The sequence below is a fragment of the Colossoma macropomum genome, unplaced genomic scaffold, assembly GCF_904425465.1.
Source record: "Colossoma macropomum unplaced genomic scaffold, Colossoma_macropomum, whole genome shotgun sequence".
Classification (NCBI taxonomy): domain Eukaryota; kingdom Metazoa; phylum Chordata; class Actinopteri; order Characiformes; family Serrasalmidae; genus Colossoma; species Colossoma macropomum.
Window position 1 is genome coordinate 33147304 of NW_023494801.1, and position 18729 is coordinate 33166032.

Consider the following 18729-nt stretch of genomic DNA (forward strand, 5'->3'; position numbering starts at 1 on the left):
GATAGAACTTTATTGATCCTGAAGGGAAATTGCAGTGTTTCAGTAGCAAGACATATAATTGCACGTAAACTTACATATACTATGCAGAAAAATAGAAAATAGAAATAAGTCTAGACACAAGTTAAAGTACAAGAGAAATAAAATAAAAGTATATCTATTTACATATTTACATGACATATGAGACTGATTTGTTGTATTAACGTGACAGCAGGCACTGAGTGGTCTGAGGTAAACTAAAAGCACATATTATAGACATAACTAACTCGGAGTTGCATCAATATTACAGTGTAAAGTGCATAGTGGAAGTGTCATTAGAGTAGTAGTTATGGTATGGTATGCTATGGTATATTGCCCAGTGTATATTAACAGGAGAGGTGATATAGTGATGTGGTTCAGCTCAGTTCAGACAGCAGGAGATCAGTACCCTCTCTGCGGTAAAGAGACTTGCTGTAGTTGTTGGGACAAAAACTTTGAATCTATCTTTACAGGAGAAGGAAAAAACATTAACTTTACATGTAATTTAAGTCATTTTATACTTTTTATTTGTCTATTTGTCATGAAATTAAAAAAAATAAAAGGCAGGTGACATTTTATGTTTAGAAAAACAACAAAAACTGAGAGTTTATACCAACTGCAACTCTATATATGGACATAATTATGTGGACACCTGACCATCACACCCACCTATGTGAGCTTGTTGGACTTCCCTTTCCAAAACTGTAGGCATTAATATTGAGTTGCCATCCTTTGCGACTATAACAGCCTCCACTCTTCTGGGAAGCTTTCTACAGATTTTGGAGAGTCTCTGTGGGAATTTCTGCCCATTCATCCAGAAGAGCATTTGTGAGGTCAGACACTGATGTTGGATGAGAGGGCCTGGCTCACAATCTCTGTTCTAGTTCATCCCAAAGGTGTTTGATGGGGTTGAGGTCAGGGCTCTGTGAGGGCCAGTCGAGTTCTTCCACACCAAACTCACCCAGCCAGGCCTTTATGGAGCTGCTTTGTGCACTGGGGACTCAGTCATGCTGGAACAGGAAAAGGTTCTTCCCCAAACTGTTCCCACAAAGTTGGAAGCATCCAGCTGTCCAAAATGTCTTGGTGCTGAAGCATTAAGATTTCCCTTCACTGGAACTAAGGGTTCTAGACCAACCCCTGAAAAACAACCCCATATCATCATCCCTCCTCCACCAAACTTTACAGCTGGCACAGTGCAGTCAGGCAGGTAACGTTCTCCTTGCATTCTCCAAACCCAGACTCGTCCATCAGACTGACAGATAGAGAAGTGTGATTCATCACTCCACAGAATTCGTTTCCACTGCTCCAGAGTCCAGTGGTGGCGCTTTACACCACTCTAGCTGACAGTTGGCATTGCGTATAGTGATTTTAGGCTTGTATGTAGCTGCTCAGCCATGGAAACCCATTTGATGAAGCTCCCGATGCACAGTTCTTGTGCTGATGTTGCTTCCAGAGGCAATTTGTAAGTCTGTAGTGAGTGATTCAACAGAGGATGTACAGCTTTGAGGCTGAGCTGTTTTTGCTCCTAGACGCTTCCATTTCACATAATGGCACTTATAGTTGTCAGGGGCAGATCTAGCAGGACATAAATCTCACAAACAGACTTGTGGCAGAAGTGGCATGTTTGAAGTCGCTGATCTATTCAGTACGACACATTCTACTGCCAGTAGCCACGTTTACATGCAGCCTAATAATCTATTAATAATCCAACTAATAGCTCATTCAGAATAGAATACGTCCATGTAAACAGCTCAGTCGGAATAGTCTAGTCTGATTGAGGCCATTCAGAATACAGTTTCTATCCGACTGAACGAGGTGGGTAATCCTGTAAATAATCCATTAAATAGAAGAATAATATCAATGTAAACGCCTGTATCTGATTACATTCCCTATCGGAAAGTTTAAGTCCGATCTGATCATGTTCGTCACGTCATAGTGAAAGTTTATACCGTTCAACATGGCGGAGCAGAAACTGGTCTGCAGAGGAGACGAAGTTTATGCTCTGATCTTTAAAAGACGGCGGTGGGACGGACGTCCAGCTTATGTGTCTCAGAACACGACGTCTTCCTCTCGGCCTTCTTTAATAAGGACATGTGAAGGACGTTTTCCTGAGTCTGACATCATTTCAAAGCAGTTAAAAACACAAGCACTGCTCACTGCTGCTCATCTCACTCTGACTGGACTCACTAAGTGGTTCTCTACACATGCATAATTTGGATCGGATTACTTGTCGCGAGCATGTAAAACAGAAGTTTTCCATCAGATTGTTGAGTGGAATGAGAATAAACGCTTTCAGTCTTCATCTATAATCGGAATGTGTTCAATCGTTCTGGCAACAATCTTTGCATGTAAACACAGCCAGTGTTTGTTAATGGAGATTGGATGGCTGTGAAACACCTGAGCTTAATATTAAGTAGGGCTACCTGCACACTTATATGGTGTATATTACTCATTCATATTCTTGAGTAGAAGTAAAAGTGTAATAGTCTGGAAATAGAAGTAATAATCCATCCAAATGGTACATACGTTCTTGTAACTGAGTAAATTCCCACGCCTGACTGTTCACATCTACACTGACTTCTGGTTTCATGTTTGTTTGTGTGAACTATTTGTACTTAACTGATTAAGCTGCTGATTGGACTTTACTTTGTTCCAGCCACTGTCCTTCTCTACAGATGATGGCATTAACCCTGAATAACCTGAACAGAATGAAATGAGCACACTGTCGCTCTGATAAGACTGTAGAATTCACTGTAAGAGGCCAGAGGGTTTGTGTACATGGCCGGGGGAAATTGAAATGGTAATGTTTGTTCATCCTTGATGAATCAAGCTGCAGGAGTTTGTCCAGTGGAAAGAAAACAGGACGCGTGCCAAGGCACTTGAACCCTGTAACTCGGGGGTTAACCTTGAAGGTGTCCCCGTGAATGACTGAATGCCAAAAATAGCAGTGTGTTGTTGCCAGATTCAGAGTGGTCAGATTTACTTAGCACTGTTGTGGCTGCCCTGTGTGCTTGGACACTTCCATGGGCGCTAATATTTATAGCTGCTTCTATCTGCGTTTGGGTCGTCCTCCTCAGTCTGTGTCAGTTCTACAGTGCCTGAGAAAGTTAAAGTCATAGTTAGGTTAAAAATCTAATTTAAACACTGATGGAAGCTTATATGCCCCCAGTTAGCATGGTGCTAACTAGGGCTGCTCTATCATGGCAAAAAATCATGATCACGATTATTTTGGTCAATATTAATCATAATATTTTTAACATGATTACACTTTGACTTTGGAAACATCATGCATTTAGAGAGCTTTAAAAAACAATTTTTAACACTTTTTAAGTTTAAGTATAGCTCAACTAGAAACAAATAAAAAGTAAAAGGAATTTAATTGGTTTAACTCCTACAAGCAGTATTTGATGGAAGCATACATGCCACCAGTTAGCATGATTGTTACTAGGGCTGCTCTATTATGATTATATGTCATGATCATGATTATTTTGGTCAGTATTGAGATCATGATTTTTTAACACAATTACACATTGACTTTGGAAGCGTCATGCATTTATTGAACTTTAAAAAAACATCTTTTTAACAGTGTTTTTTCCTGAAATGTAAATAGAATTTGGCTAAAAACAAATAAATAAGCGTAATTTAATTGGTTCAACTTCTACAAGCAGTTCACAAACTGTTATGTTAAATACCCCCACTTAAAACTTGCTAAGACAGTGTTGTTGATAATCTAGGCTATGAAAAAAGTTCCAATTTGAAAATTGCACTCTTAAACTGTGATTTTAATGAAAAGATTTCAGCTCTATCATCAACAAAAGTGTAGACACAAAATTCATCCATTATGGCTGCTGTTGTTGTGTTTAGCTATGAGAATGTACAGTAGTCCATATTTATAAATAACAGTGTGTCATACAGTGTCAGAAACCACATGAACAAAGTGTTTTAGAGATTACCGAACAATAGAGCTGCAACAGTTAATTGAATAATCGATTAGTTGACGACTATTAAATTAATCGCCAACTATTTTGATAGTCGATTAATCGATTTGTGAATGTGAATATTTTGTGTTTTTTTTTTTACTCCTCTGTGACACCAAACTGAATATCATTTGATGATTTTTCACCATTTTCTAGCATTTTATATACCAAACAACTAATTGATTAATCGAGAAAATAACCAACAGATTAATCGTCTGTGAAAATAATCGTTAGTTGCAGCTTTACTGAACAACTACACACAGTTTAAAACCAGATGATTTAGACATGCAGTTAGCATAATGCTGATTGGTAGAGCATCACGTAATTTGGTAAAAGGTGAAAATGTGTATTTTATTTATTTTTTGAAACTATCTTTATAGGACTCCATTAATATTTGAAGCAAGGCCAGACATATTGTAACATATCTTCTGAAATCAGCATATGTTTCGTCTGATAATGCATGAATTTTTTTTTAAATGATGAATTTTAATGTTTATGTATTGACTTTATTGAAAGTCTTCTGACTCTGTTGTTTTGATCCACTTTCAGGGAAGTGCTTTCTGTATTGTAACGGGCTGATGGACCACATCTACGTGTGCCAGAATATGACCACCTGCAGCACCTGGTACAAAACGCCCACTCACTTCAGCGGGACGCTGGTAGGCTGCCACTCACACGCTGACTGATTTGAACATTTTGTCACCAGTTTTAAGGAGCTAAAAATCACGACAACTGCCAATAAAACACACACGTTTACACCAAATTTACCCTCTTACTCCAAATGTTATTGGTCACTGTTTTGTACCTTGCTTTTTCAGTTTTACACGATATAAATATTGCAGTTACAGTTGTGGTTCTTAGCTGTCAATGTTTTTTTAAAACTCAAACAGCAAAAACTTGCTAAAGTCATAATGATAAAAAGATGTTTTTGGTTCCTTTCAGGATGCGTTTGTGAAAATCACGAGGCACGAGGGTCTGCGGTCTCTGTGGAGCGGCCTGCCTCCAACACTGTAAGTTAGTCCTGATTTCTAAAACTCCTGAGAAGATTAACATACTTTAACATGTGATAATGTGCCCTGTATAATCTGCAAGACAAAGGTGGCAGATCCCACCCAGCATTATCTAGCTTGCTTAAAGGTCATTAGCATCTACTTGCTTGATTGAGATTGTAATCTATAGCTCAGTTTCAGTTCTTTTTGGAATACTGTTCTGTTTTAACCAATTCTAGTGTGAATTTGTGCCATTTTTGATCAAGAACTCTAATGTTTACGAGGTTTCAAGGGACAGTGGTTTTCATTCAGGGCTCATATTTGGCTTTTTCAGATGACTAACTGTAAAGCATAGACTGCATCCCCTTAACACTACACTTAAGTTTAGTTTTCATTAAAACACCGGCTTCCAGAGATTTTTAAAAGACCTTGTTACTCCTCTGTGACACCATACTGAATATCTTTGGGGTGTGGACAAAAAGAAAGACATTTGAGGACGTCATCTTGGGCTTTGGAAAAAACTGATCACCTTTTTTTTTGTAACGTTTTCTGACATTTTATAGATCAAACTAATTGATTAATCGAGAAAATACTCAACAGATTAATCGACACTGAAAGTAATTGTTATTTGCAGCCCTACCCACCACAGTATCTTGAGGCACGGGACTAATTTTCAGTATTGCATGCTGGGGTGGGTGGAAAACCAGTCCACTGCAGGCGCGAGGACGCATGAAGAGAAATCCCGCTAGTTAATGAATAGCCTAAATAAAGTAGAGCAATCAATGAATCGTATGTAAAAGGATAACAGTAAAGGAATTAACATGAATTAAGTCATACTGAAGAGTTGCGAAGCAGCCGATCACATGAACAACACACAAATTCTCGTAGTTTACAGAGACGGCGGAGCCTTAAGTCCGCCGGCCACAGCTGCCCAGCAAAACACACAAATAACGCTCTGTGGTTTAATTCCTGCTCTGTGTTTACTGGAAATAAACAGCGTTTGATGAAGTTACTCACAGTGAGCCTGATGACCACGACACAATGTTATTTCAGCAGAGGATAATGTATTTGTGAACAGACTGTATCAGATGTTCGATGTCGGTTCACATTGACTGAACTGTGCAGGCGGGAGCGGGACAAAACGTTTTGGTTGCGGGCGGGAGCGGGACAGATGATTCCGAATTTCTGCGGGAACAGGCTGAAATCTTGCAGGAGCGGTCAGGAGGGCAGACCTGTAGTGCAGTCTATTCACATAATGCTTCATTACTCCTCTACAGCATTTTGCCATCATTTTCTTGTGTGTATTTTCTCACCCAGAACACTGTATTTGTAGTGTAAGATAAAGACCATGTTTTGTTTGTTGTGAAGGGTCATGGCTGTTCCTGCCACGGTCATCTACTTCACCTGCTACGATCAGCTGAGGGACTTCCTGCGCTACGGCATGGGTTACCAGGGCACCCACGTGCCCCTCATTGCAGGAGGGCTGGCCAGACGTGAGTTAATTTTTCAATGTTTTTCCAGCTATGAAGGCTCATATTCCATGATTCATTTGTTTTCCAACCCCCTCTTCGTCACTTGGAATTAAACAGGCTTTTTTTGTTACTGTGCCTCTAAGACTGATGTATGTAAATGAGCTCTGTTCTGATTGGCTGCACTGTTTTGTGCCTCGTTCAGAAAGCAGTCCGGGCTGAAACACTCCAATAGGAGGGGCCAAACTACTGTAGGCTAAAAAGGTTGATATATGTAAATGAGTTGGTTTTGTGTCATCATAAAAGCAAAAATTCTGTCTTTGCAGCTTTGTTTCCACATATGGGCTGGGCAGTGAACAGTGCATTTGAAACTTTATCCATGTTTACATACTATGTCAAATTTTTTGATTAAAAAAAATAAATCAATTTAAAAAATGAAGAAAGGTCAGTTTTCCCTGGTATGGGCCCTTTAACACACCTGGCTCACTCTTGAGTGTTTCTGACTTTAGTGTTTTTATTTCTTTGTATGCTGTTGTGGTTTTATGCGTCTGACTGTATGTGTGTTTCTCTGTGTGTGTTGTGTGCAGTTGGAGCAGTGACTGTGATCAGTCCTCTGGAGCTTGTGCGCACCAAGATGCAGTCTCGTCAGCTGTCCTACAGCGAGCTGAGAGTCTGTATACGCTCGGCCGTGACTCAGAACGGCTGGCTGTCTCTCTGGAGGGGCTGGGGGCCTACCGTCCTACGGGACGTCCCTTTCTCTGGTCAGTAGATTATGATCATTTATAACAGAGGACTTTGAATCCAGTTTCCAGTCCTGGATTTTGTGATCAATGGCACTTAACTGAACTGTTGATGCAACCGATTGGCCACTTACTGTCATTCCTCCCAGTAACTATAAAATCCAGGACCTGAAAATGGAGTTACAACATAAAAAAATCAATGGCATTAAATCAGAACATTTTTAGCTTTTTAAATCATTTTGAATTGAATTTTGAATCAAATCATTTAAAGGAGGATTCCACTGACTTTTCAACATTGCTGCATAATTCAGCTGCTGAAATGTGAAAAGTGTCATTCAGCGGGTTTGATGTGATGAACCCACTGACTCTTTTCAGGATTTCTTTACAGTGGTGGTGATAGGAATCGAGTTGTGATGTTTACAACATTTGAGCCCCAAATCGTAAAGTATCGTAAAACAGCGGTTCACACCAAACCGCTCTGAATGACTCTGTTTACATTTTAACCATTTAGTTATGCAGAAATTTTGAAAAATTGGTGGAGTTCCCCTTCAAGATTTTATGATGTGTTGAATTGTTTTATTAGAAATAATGCATTCTCACTTTCCTGCATGATTTATTTCAATTTAATTATTTTGGTACAGTATAAAAACATTAAAAAAGGGATTTTTTGTTTGAAAATGGCACGAGTGTTTGAAAAAATGAGCTCATATGTACTAAATGTTGTTATTCTAATAATGTGTTAAAATTGATTCTGACACTCCTCCAGAATCAATACAGCTGAATGCTACTGCACCTTCATATCGATACATCACAGTGCACAATACATGTTTAACCCTCTATATTTATCACATCCATAATAATTCCTGTACATGTTCCATTTTCTCCTTATATTTTGTGTCTTGCTGTCTGTTACTTTACAATTCCTTCTTTTTTATATAACATTTTTTAATGTTTGTGTTTGTATTGGGTCTGAAAAAGGTGCAAAATAAATAAAATGTATTATTATTATATGTTTATGATGATGTGAATACTCTTGTGTGTTTGCAGCTCTGTACTGGTTTAACTATGAGCTGGTGAAGGCGGAGCTGTGTGACAGATACAGCGGGCCTCAGGCTTCTTTTGCTGTCAGTTTCACTGCAGGAGCCGTTTCAGGAGCTGTGAGTAGACTAACCCAATCCTTCTAACCCTCATTCAGCTACAGCCTTCTCTCCCTTTAAAGCTCCTTTCCCAACAACACATAGCTGTGCTCCTCTCAGAGCTGCTGCTCGTTCTCAGAGAACCCACAAACTACACGAAAAGGTTACCGTCAGGACCCTCGGCAACAGAAACATCACTAGATACATCAACTGTGTCTCAAATTTGACCAGTGCTCAAAAAGCATAATGTGCTTTCAGTGAAACTATTAACCAAACGGTCAGCTTAACTTTTCCACATCAATCTAAACACACACACAAACTCTGAAATCCTGGCTCACCAGGGCTTTAAAGAAAGAAATTAGTAGAAACAAACTTTTAAAAAGATTATTTAACAAATCCAGCCCTGTTAATGCAGAAAACATACCCAGCCTTTTGCAGCAAATCACTGAATAAACTCAGGAGCGCAACAAAGCAATATTGCCTAAACCAAATTCCAGACATATTATAGTGATATGAAAAACACATGGAGCATTATCAGTGAGGATATCTGTTCTGGCCCAATCACTGAATTCAAACGAAACAATCACCAAAGCATTACCAACTCAGTAGATATTGCCGATGCATTTAGTAACTTTGATAATATTGGATAGAGCTGCAAGAATTAATTGATCAATCTGATTAGTTGTCAACTATTAAATTAATGGTCAACTATTTTGGTAAGCGATTAATCGGTTTGAGTCATTTTTTAAGGGGAAAAAAAAGTTACATTTCTCTGATTCCTGCTCTTTACTCCTCTGTGACACCAAACTGAATATCTTTGGGGTGTGGACAAAAAAGACATTTGAGGACGTCTTATTGGACTTTGGAAAAGACTGACTTTTTTTTTTTTTTTACCATTTTCTGACATTTTATAGACCAAACAACGAATCGATTAATCGAGAAAATAATCAACAGATTAATCAACAATTAAAATAATTGTTAGTTGCAGCCCTGATATTGGACCTTCACTAGCTGACAATAGACCTGACACATTTTTGTCCCACCCATTACTGAATTCCTTCATTTTCTATGAGGCGGTGTTAGAGGAGGTGAGCCCTTGGAAAGGCTCGATAAGCTAAGACCACGTTTTCTCAATAAATGCTTCCAATACATCTGCAAGCCTTTACTTCACAGTATCAACCAGTCTTTAACCTCTGGTTTATTTCCTGAACAGTTAAAATAGGGCTAAAGATATCCCAATTCACAAATCAGTTTGCCTTTCTAATGTTTTGAAAAAATAGTCTATAATCAGATTATGGCTCAGTACTGACACCATTATGGATTCAGAGACAAACACTCGACATCTACGGCTCTAATTTAACAGATTGAATTCAACAGATGAATTCAAAGGCACTTGACAGCAATGAAATAAAGAAATTTTCACTGATTTGTCTGAAACATTCAATACTGTTAACCATAACACATTCTGGCATTTATTACTGTAGCATCCGCAACACAGAATTAGATTTAGGTTTAGAAGTTAGTTATCAGACAGAAAACAGTGTGTCTAAAGACTGTCAAATGTGGAGTTTCTCAGGGGTCAATATTGGGACCCTGTCTTTAATCTGTGTGACTGACCTGTGTCTGCCTGCTAAGAGATTATTTATTTTATTTTTATCTTGTTTGCTAATGACACCACCAACGTTTTCCTACCCGACAAAGACGGCTACAGACTAATCTCAATACTACCGCCGAACTAGCTAATTTCAGTACCTGGTTTGAAGCTAACAAACTGTCCGTTAACATCAAGAAAAGCTCTTACATGCTCTTTACTCCAAGAAACAAAAAAGGAATTGATATCCTCGTGGCAGTACACATGTCCAACACCAGTATTTTGTTGGCATCACTTATTGATAAGAAACTCAGCTGGAAAAATCACATTGCAGAAATATCAAGAACAATAGCTAAAAATATTGGTGTCATCAGACAAATCGAATTTATAATATCTCCATATCTGTCATACTGTAACATTAATTGGGGTAGTACTTTCAGAATTCTTACACATTATGCTTGTTCTCGTCCACTTTTTTGAACATAATTATTTTGAAATGTTCATTAAATGAACCTTTTTCAAGTCAGCCAGTTTCTTTTCGTTCATTGGACTATTTCCAAAACATTTTTCAGCATAACTTCGAAACCCATCACTATTTCACTTCAGATCTTCTAACACCCTACATCCTGCTTTCTGCAGAACTTCTTAATCGATTCTCAATTTCCCACAGAGGACCTTCTATCTGGAAGTGTCCGCAACTCAACCTGATAACCCGTATCAGTCTGAACACCTTCAAAAGATTAGCCAAAGTCCACTTCCTGTCACAAAAATCTGTTTTTTTGTTGTTTTTTTTACCCTCCCTATTAATCCTACTCCAACCTTGCTTTGTGTTTGTGTTTTTTTTTATAATTTGTTTTTATAATTTGTTTTTTATAATATATGTATATATATTTTTTTTTTCTCATTTTTTCCTTCTGTTTAAGCACTGAACTAATCTAAATATTTATCTTAATAGTTAAAGTTAGTCACATTGGGAAGATTTTGCTTTGCTTGTATGCAAATATTCGCTATGTTTGGTCTGTTGTGCACAAAATAAAATAAAAGTAAAACCTTTTTATGATCTGGCTTATGAGCCAAATGTTTGTGTAACTGGATGTTGACAGCTAATACATAAATTATTTTTCCCTTGAAACCTGATAATATTAATTAGTTATTAATCTTACAGCCTGTACAGATTATTTTACAGCCGCTATCAATTATTTACTGGATGGTACCTGCTATGAATTTGACAGTACCTGCTATGAATCTTTCAGTACCTGCTATGAATTGGACGGTCAGGACGATGATGACTAGTAGTAGTAGTGATATTGGTAGTATTTATTTATTTATTTATTTATTTATTTATTTAAATATTGTGATCTAAATTGAAGCTCCAGTGGAACAATGCAGAACGGTTCTAGATGGGGCTCTTGCGTGTAACTCTGTTCAATCAGGAAGCAGCACTATCACAGCTTGGCGTTTGCAGACAGTGCGGTTCAGTTTGAGGTGAAGTGAAGGAGCAGTTTTATTTACTGCCTGTTAACTTTATCAGAGTTGGTTCTCCTCTTATATAACAGTGTCTTATCTTCTCTGGTGGCTGATCTGATCATCAGCCAGGGCGCCGGTGCTGAGCACAGAAGGCTCCCTGCGGCTGAGTTAATGGGCTGAACGTGGGACAAGGGGAGTGAAGGGGTCAAAGTTTTCATTACCACAGACAGCTTCAACTTTGCCCTCTGTGGAAGCGCCTTGAAGCGTAGAAGTAGTTCTTTGTTGGTTTGCATTGTGCAGTATTAACACCTAATCAGGTTTATTTATTTTGGTAAATATTTGTGACAGTTCATCCCCTAAAACCCACTAGTTTCAATATGTGCTTTTTCAAAATTCACATTTCAGAAGGTGCAAATAAAGTCGTTTCAAACTTTGTTTGTATACCAAGCTTCATACAGTACTCGTAATTCCGAGAGCTTTAAAAGTAATAGTAATACACAGTTATTAAAACAACTCGGAAATAAAAACAGCCTTATTAAGAAAAATCTATGAGCCTAATAAGCAGCAATAAAACATTGATTGTCTCAAATAATGGCTTACGGGTAATACAGGATGAAGTGATAATCAGGGTAGGCAGGATATTAAGATAATAAAAAATAATAGTGTGAAAGATCACAGTAATAAAATAAAGATAAAAGGAATGGAGATTAATTGTAGCATATTAAGCTGTTAAGGTATATCTCCAGTGTAAATGTTTATCAGATACTACAAGTGAATGTCAGCTTGTGTTTGTTCTCTAATGAACCTGTCCTGTGTCCTGCGCAGATAGCCGCAGTGATGACCCTGCCGTTTGACGTGGTGAAAACACGCCGGCAGATCCAGCTGGGAGAGATGGACACTCTAGGAGGTATGATGAAAAATTAACCACTATTCTTTTGGTAATTCTGAATTTATCTAGTCAGAATTAAAGTTAGTGATTGCAGGTCACGTATTTAGTTCTTAGAAGTCAAGTTATTATTGTTGCTATTGTAATTAATTACATTGGATTACTTTATTAATTACAATTGATGCACTGATATGGGAATTGTGGATCAGTGTCGATGTCCGATATGTTTTGATCTACATATCTGTTCATGCCGACGCATAAACGTTTATATTGGAGCTAAATCCACCTGGAACCCAGTGCCTCCTAAACATTCTGCTCTTTCAGGGTGCAACAAATACACAATATGTACAGAAGTATTGGGACACCTACACATCACACCCACAGGAGCTTTTATGAATCCCATTCTAAATCCATAGGCATTAATATGGAGTTGGTCCCCCTTTGCAGCTAAAACAGCTTCCACTCTTCTGGGAAGCTTTCTACACTATTTTGGAGAGTCTCTGTGGGAATTTCTGCCCATTCATCCAGAAGAGCATTTGTGAGGTCAGACACTGATGTTGGTCGAGAGGGTCTGGCTCACAATCTCCGTTCTAGTTCATCCCAAAGGTGTTTGATGGGATTGAGGTCAGGGCTCTGAGAGGGCCAGTCAAGTTCTTCCACACCAAACTCACCCAGTCAGGCCTTTAAGGAGCTGCTTTGGTCACTGGGGCTCAGTCATGCTGGAACAGGAAAGGTTCTTCCCCAAACTGTTCCCACAAAGCTGGAAGCATAGAATTGTCCAAAATGTCTTGGTTAAGATTTCCCTTCACTGGAACTAAGGGTTCTAGACCAACCCCTGAAAAACAGCCCCATATCATCATCCCTCCTCCACCAAACTCTACAGCTGGCACAGTGCAGTCAGGCAGGTAACGTTCTCCTGGCATTCTCCAAACCCAGACTCGTCCATCAGACTGCCAGATAGAGAAGAGTGATTCGTCACTCCACAGAGTACGTTTCCACTGCTCCAGAGTCCAGTGGCGGCGTGCTTTTCACCCTGCACCCCCCAAGTGTTTGCTGTTATACCATAATAGCAAAGGTTGTGGCTAAAACACCTGAACTCAATAATTGTGGGTGTCCCAATACTTTTGTCTGTATAGTGTATTTTATCCAATCATCAGTTTGAAATGTCAGTCAAATTTAATGTTTTTTATTTTAATAATTGTCTACCAGTATCAGTATGATTCCAATGTAATTGTGCCTCCCTGTTAATTACGTTATTACAATAATTGCGGTATATAATCATATTTGCATACATTTACCTAACATATTTGGTTGTTTTTTGCAGCCCCGCTGAAGAAGCCCTCTTCAACATGGCACATAATGAAGAATATCTGGAGTGAGGTGGGGTATCGGGGGCTGTTTGCAGGTAAATGCTGCTGTGATGGTTAATAACTCTTGTGTAACATTTGGCTAGCTGAGTAGTGATAGTGTCCTCGCAGTGGAAGCCTTTAGGAAACTCTTATTGACTGTAAGCAAAATTTATTCACCTCCAGAAGCAAAAACATGATCATATATTTCACTGGCCACTTTATCAGAAACCCCTCTCTTGTAGCTCCACAATGCTGGTATGCAGTTAGAAACTGTAGCTCATCTGTTAATGCACAGTTTGTGGTGGTCAGCCACACACAGATTTCGCTCTTGTCTTAAATATCTTTAGATATTTTTGGGTGGTTGACCACTTTTAACCTAGCAGTGACACTGACCGCAGTATCTGTTACGCTCATGCCAACACCACACACAGACTACCATCTCAGTGTCACTGCTGAGAAAAGACCACCACACAAATAATATCTGGACAACAGCAAACCCGTGGTCAGAAGCTGACCAATGATGAATGAACTAGAGGACGGGGGGGTCTGAGAAACTGTGCAGCAACCAATGGACTATAATGTCTAATTGCACACAGCTATACAATTATAGTGGAGCTAAAAGGTAAGTGTTTCCAATAAAGTGGCCAGTGAGTGGAAGCGCAAGGTAGGTGTTTCTAATAAAGTGGCCAGTGAGTGGAAGCACCAAGTAGGTGTTTCCAATAAAGTGGCCAGTGAGTGGAAGCGCAAGGTAGGTGTTTCTAATAAAGTGGCCAGTGAGTGGAAGCGCAAGGTAGGTGTTTCTAATAAAGTGGCCAGTGAGTGGAAGCGCAAGGTAGGTGTTTCTAATAAAGTGGCCAGTGAGTGGAAGCACCAAGTAGGTGTTTCCAATAAAGTGGCCAGTGAGTGGAAGCGCAAGGTAGGTGTTTCTAATAAAGTGGCCAGTGAGTGGAAGCGCAAGGTAGGTGTTTCTAGTAAAGTGGCCAGTGAGTGGAAGCACAAGGTACGTGTTTCCAATAAAGTGGCCAGTGAGTGAAAGATTAGGTAGGTGTTTCTAATAAATTAGCTAGGATTTCTAATGACAAGGCAGGTGTTTCTAATAAAGTGGCCAGTGAGTGAAAGCACAAGGTAGGTGCTTCAACTAAAGTGGGTAAGGAGCCTAATCTATGTAGCTGTATAAGTGATGGGGAGTGGTCTACCTTGATTGCGTACCTTGATTGTTATAACTTTCCATTCGTTTACGCTTTTGTTTTTCATTTCAGTTTTTAATTATTTCTTACATATTTAACCCTAACCTGATATCCACTCTTGCAGGCTTATTTCCACGGGTGATCAAAGTGGCCCCGGCGTGCGCAGTCATGATCAGCACGTACGAGTTTGGAAAGGCTTTCTTCCACAAGCGCAACGAGGAGCAGAAGCAGAGAGGAGCCTGAGGACGTTTTGGCTGCTGGATTCAGCCTCTATATTTATCCCCAGCCCACTGTGGAGGAGCTGCTGGACAGAAACAGGACAGATATGCGTCCGCAGAAACGAAACTGCCTTTAGCTCAGCCTCTGCATGTGTCCCGCGCTGGACTAAAGATACATCTGAGTGAAGCTGGACGTGTTATGACAAGACAGCAAGCCCACAGATGGGAGCTGTGGGACTTTTACCATGTAAAGCTGTGGATCTCAGTAGGGCTGCACTGCACGATATGGATAAAATACTAGCGATGTGACTGTATTGCTGTATATTGCGATATATATTCAAATGCATCCAATCAATAATGTAACGTGGCAATATTTTGCTCAAAATAATAGACTTTTCTTCAAAACTCCAACAAAAACATATACAAACAGTAAAATTAATCTGATTGGTTAGATGGCTGTGTGTATTGTAGCCTTCCAGCACATCCTTATTGTGAACATATTGTTTATTTTGCAGCCCTAAAGCTTAGTAATCCCCTGAAATGTGACGCAACATTGACGTAGCATGGTGCTCCGTCGTCATACACTGAAGTGGCACCAAAGCATGCTGGCAGACGAGGCTAAAGCTGGCTTCTTATTTGAATTTGCCGGTCCACCTTAAATGCTGCGGCAGTTGCATTCTGGTGCCTAAGGTGCCCCGATTGTAACTGCTGCACCATTTAAGGTGGAACAGGGAATTTAATCTTGTTGCTGGCAGAAACTCTACCTCTGTATGCTGCCCTTATTTGCATGGGAGCGAAGAGAGAGACTTTAGCGAATGATTTATTTGTGGCCGTTTCATCTTAATGAAGTAGCTTCTGGCAGCACGTGGCCTCCATTCACGTGTCCACACACGTGGCCGAGCTCTGCCACTCTGAACCAGCAGATCTGTGTGCAGCAGCCACCTGCTGGTCATTCACTGGAATCACAAGACGGCCGTTAGTGTCTGCTGGGGAGAAAATGGCTGCGACACACACGTCTGAATGTCTCTTTGTCATATTTTATGTACTAGCAGCAGATGCATACATATATTCGTGTTCTAAGTCAGCCTAAGTGACTATCCTGAATGACTTAAAGGGGAATTCCACTCTTTTTTCAGGATTTCTACACAAGTAATTTGTGAGGATGTAAACAAAGTCATTCAAAGTGGTTTATCAGTGGATTATAGGCGAATAGAGAAGCTTATCAACTCAGATATTTTTACAGTGGTGGTGATAGGAACCAGGGGTCAGCATGTTTACAACTCAGATAAAGGCATTTTATTTACTATCCAAAACTACCAGTGAACCTACGTGTCTTGAGTTTTATATGGAATGCTGATGATGGAAAAATAGTGGAAAATCTGGAAAAATATGTTTTCTTTGGGGACTATTTTGCCTCATGGTGTCCTGAATGTACCCCTCCACCATAAACACGTTTCAGAAGCACATTTTAAACTGAAACAATATTGTAAAACAGTGTCTCAGCATATTTTAGAAGTGGACGTCTGGTTCCTATCACCACCACTGTGAACAATTCTGACTCTTAAGTTTCTCTAGAACAGAGCGTTTCACACCAAACCACTCTGACCGACTCTGTTTACATCTTAACCACTTAGTTATGTAGTAAAATCAGTGGAATTCCTCGCAGTGCATTCAACTGAAAGTGAACTCTGTCTGCTGGTGCTGTAGTTGTGAGTGATTTTTAGGGATTAAGTAAGAAATATGAAGCGCTGGATGCTGGTCTGCTTAGGTGGTGTTGAAAATTACTACATAAACCACTTAAATAAGGAAGACCAAGGCACTATGCTGATGTTCAAGGCCTGTTTTTTCCTCTTTTGTTGTTATTGATATGAATAGGGCTTTGTTAATGTATCAAACGTGTCAGACTCTGTGTTTATGCCCTTCACTAGAAGGTATTATCTGTTGTTTTCTGAGAAATCGTCATTTCAGGGACCATGGTTTGTATGTGGGAGAGTAAAATCATTAAACAGGCCTGTAACATCACTTGATATCTGTTTTTATCAGTTTTTAATAAAAGAGAATGCTAGACAAACTTGCTTGTTTGGTCTCAGCTGTCGTTGCCAGTCATCTGTTCCTTTTTTCAATTCTTGCATTTCTGTTTTGTTTTTATTTTGCTGTATTTCAAATTTCATCATCATTGTTATAGCCAATTTTTAGTGGGCTCCAAACATTGCAGAGCAAAGTTGAAAAATCTTTTCTAATTTAATACAAATACAAATCTTTTTTAATTATTCTTCCAAGTTATCAACATGATATAAGCAAAAAGTTGAATCTTGGATGTAGACACACTCACACACACACACACTCACACATACACTCACACATACACACTCACACACACACACTCACACACACATACATACTCACTCACACACACACACACACACACACACACACACACACATATATATATATATATATAGTGTGTGTGTGTGTGTGTGTGTGTACATCCAAGATTCTACTTTTTGCTTATATCATATATATATAATTTATTTCTATTAACTTCAGAATTTCTCTGTATTTGGTGGTATGTCCCCCTTAATGACAGCATGTACTAGAGTTGGATTCCACAAGTTTGTGTGAAAGTCTCTCATCAGCAGATCAAATCTACCTGAGAGTCGCCTTAACGTGAGCTTCACTGGAAGAGATCAGACTAAAAAACACTCTGACCTGTTTGCACAAAGGCCTTTAAAGGGGAACTCCACCAAACTCTACATAATTAAATGGTTAACAAAATGTTGTAAACAGAGTCGTTCAGAGTGGTTTGGTGTGAAACGCTCTGTTCTAGAGAAACTTACTGAGTCAGAATTGTTCACAGTGGTGGTGATAGGAACCAGACGTCCTCCTCAAAAAGGTTATCACATGAAATGTTCATGAATTCACTGCCTGATGACTGAGACAATTATTTATGATAGTTTTGTGATGTTTCAGCTTAAAATATATTTTAATTCCTGGTGGAAGGATGCATGCAGGGTGTTGCGAGGCAAAATAGTTGTCAAAGAAAACTAATTTTTTAGATTTATCACTATTTTGCCATCAACATTGTGTATAAACTCAGAAGACTTGTGTAGGTTCACTGGTGGTTTTGGATAGTAAATAAAACAGCTCAATACGTGTGTTGTAGTCATGGCGACCCCTGGTTCCGATCACCACCACTGTAAAGGAATCTGAGTCTCTCCAATCAACCATTTTACACCAAACCACTCTGGATAACTCGTAATAATAATCTCAGCCACTCAATTATTCAGAAATGTTGAAATATTGGTGGAATTCCCCTTTAACACAGTCAACATCAACAAATTTGCTTAAATTTGAATAGTGACCTAGGAATAGTGCAGAATCTTAAATATGTCTTTATTGCAGGTGTTTCACATTTCTCTAATTTCTAAAAAAAAATTTTCCAGATTTAAATGAAGAAATTCTTACATTTATAACTGTTAAGTGAAGTTATAAATGCTAAATATTTGTAACATATGTGTGTTTATACTGTATACTTTACATCAGGTTTGTCAAACTCAACCACTAAAAGGGCCATATTAAAAAATCTCATCAAATCTGTGGGCCAGCTGTTATTATTTTATTTTTATATAAAATTTTGACTGGCCATTGTTTGTTCAAAACATGCCAAAACTACAACTGCAAAAAAATAGGCACTGAATCGAACGA

General features: G+C 39.0%; 1 protein-coding gene across 2 annotated transcripts in view; it reads left to right on the plus strand.

Annotated features, from left to right (window-relative positions):
* slc25a39 (solute carrier family 25 member 39) overlaps positions 1–16437 on the plus strand; it is a 24483-nt gene extending 8046 nt beyond the window's left edge. For both annotated transcript variants that reach the window (XM_036589186.1, XM_036589185.1), the window contains exons 5-12: positions 4542–4651; positions 4935–5002; positions 6350–6474; positions 7038–7211; positions 8238–8347; positions 12210–12291; positions 13595–13675; positions 14931–16437. In XM_036589186.1, the coding sequence (XP_036445079.1) occupies positions 4542–4651; positions 4935–5002; positions 6350–6474; positions 7038–7211; positions 8238–8347; positions 12210–12291; positions 13595–13675; positions 14931–15049 (869 nt within the window). In that variant the 3' untranslated portion in view covers positions 15050–16437. The remainder of the gene's footprint in view (positions 1–4541; positions 4652–4934; positions 5003–6349; positions 6475–7037; positions 7212–8237; positions 8348–12209; positions 12292–13594; positions 13676–14930) is intronic.
* Positions 16438–18729: the final 2292 nt, after the last annotated feature.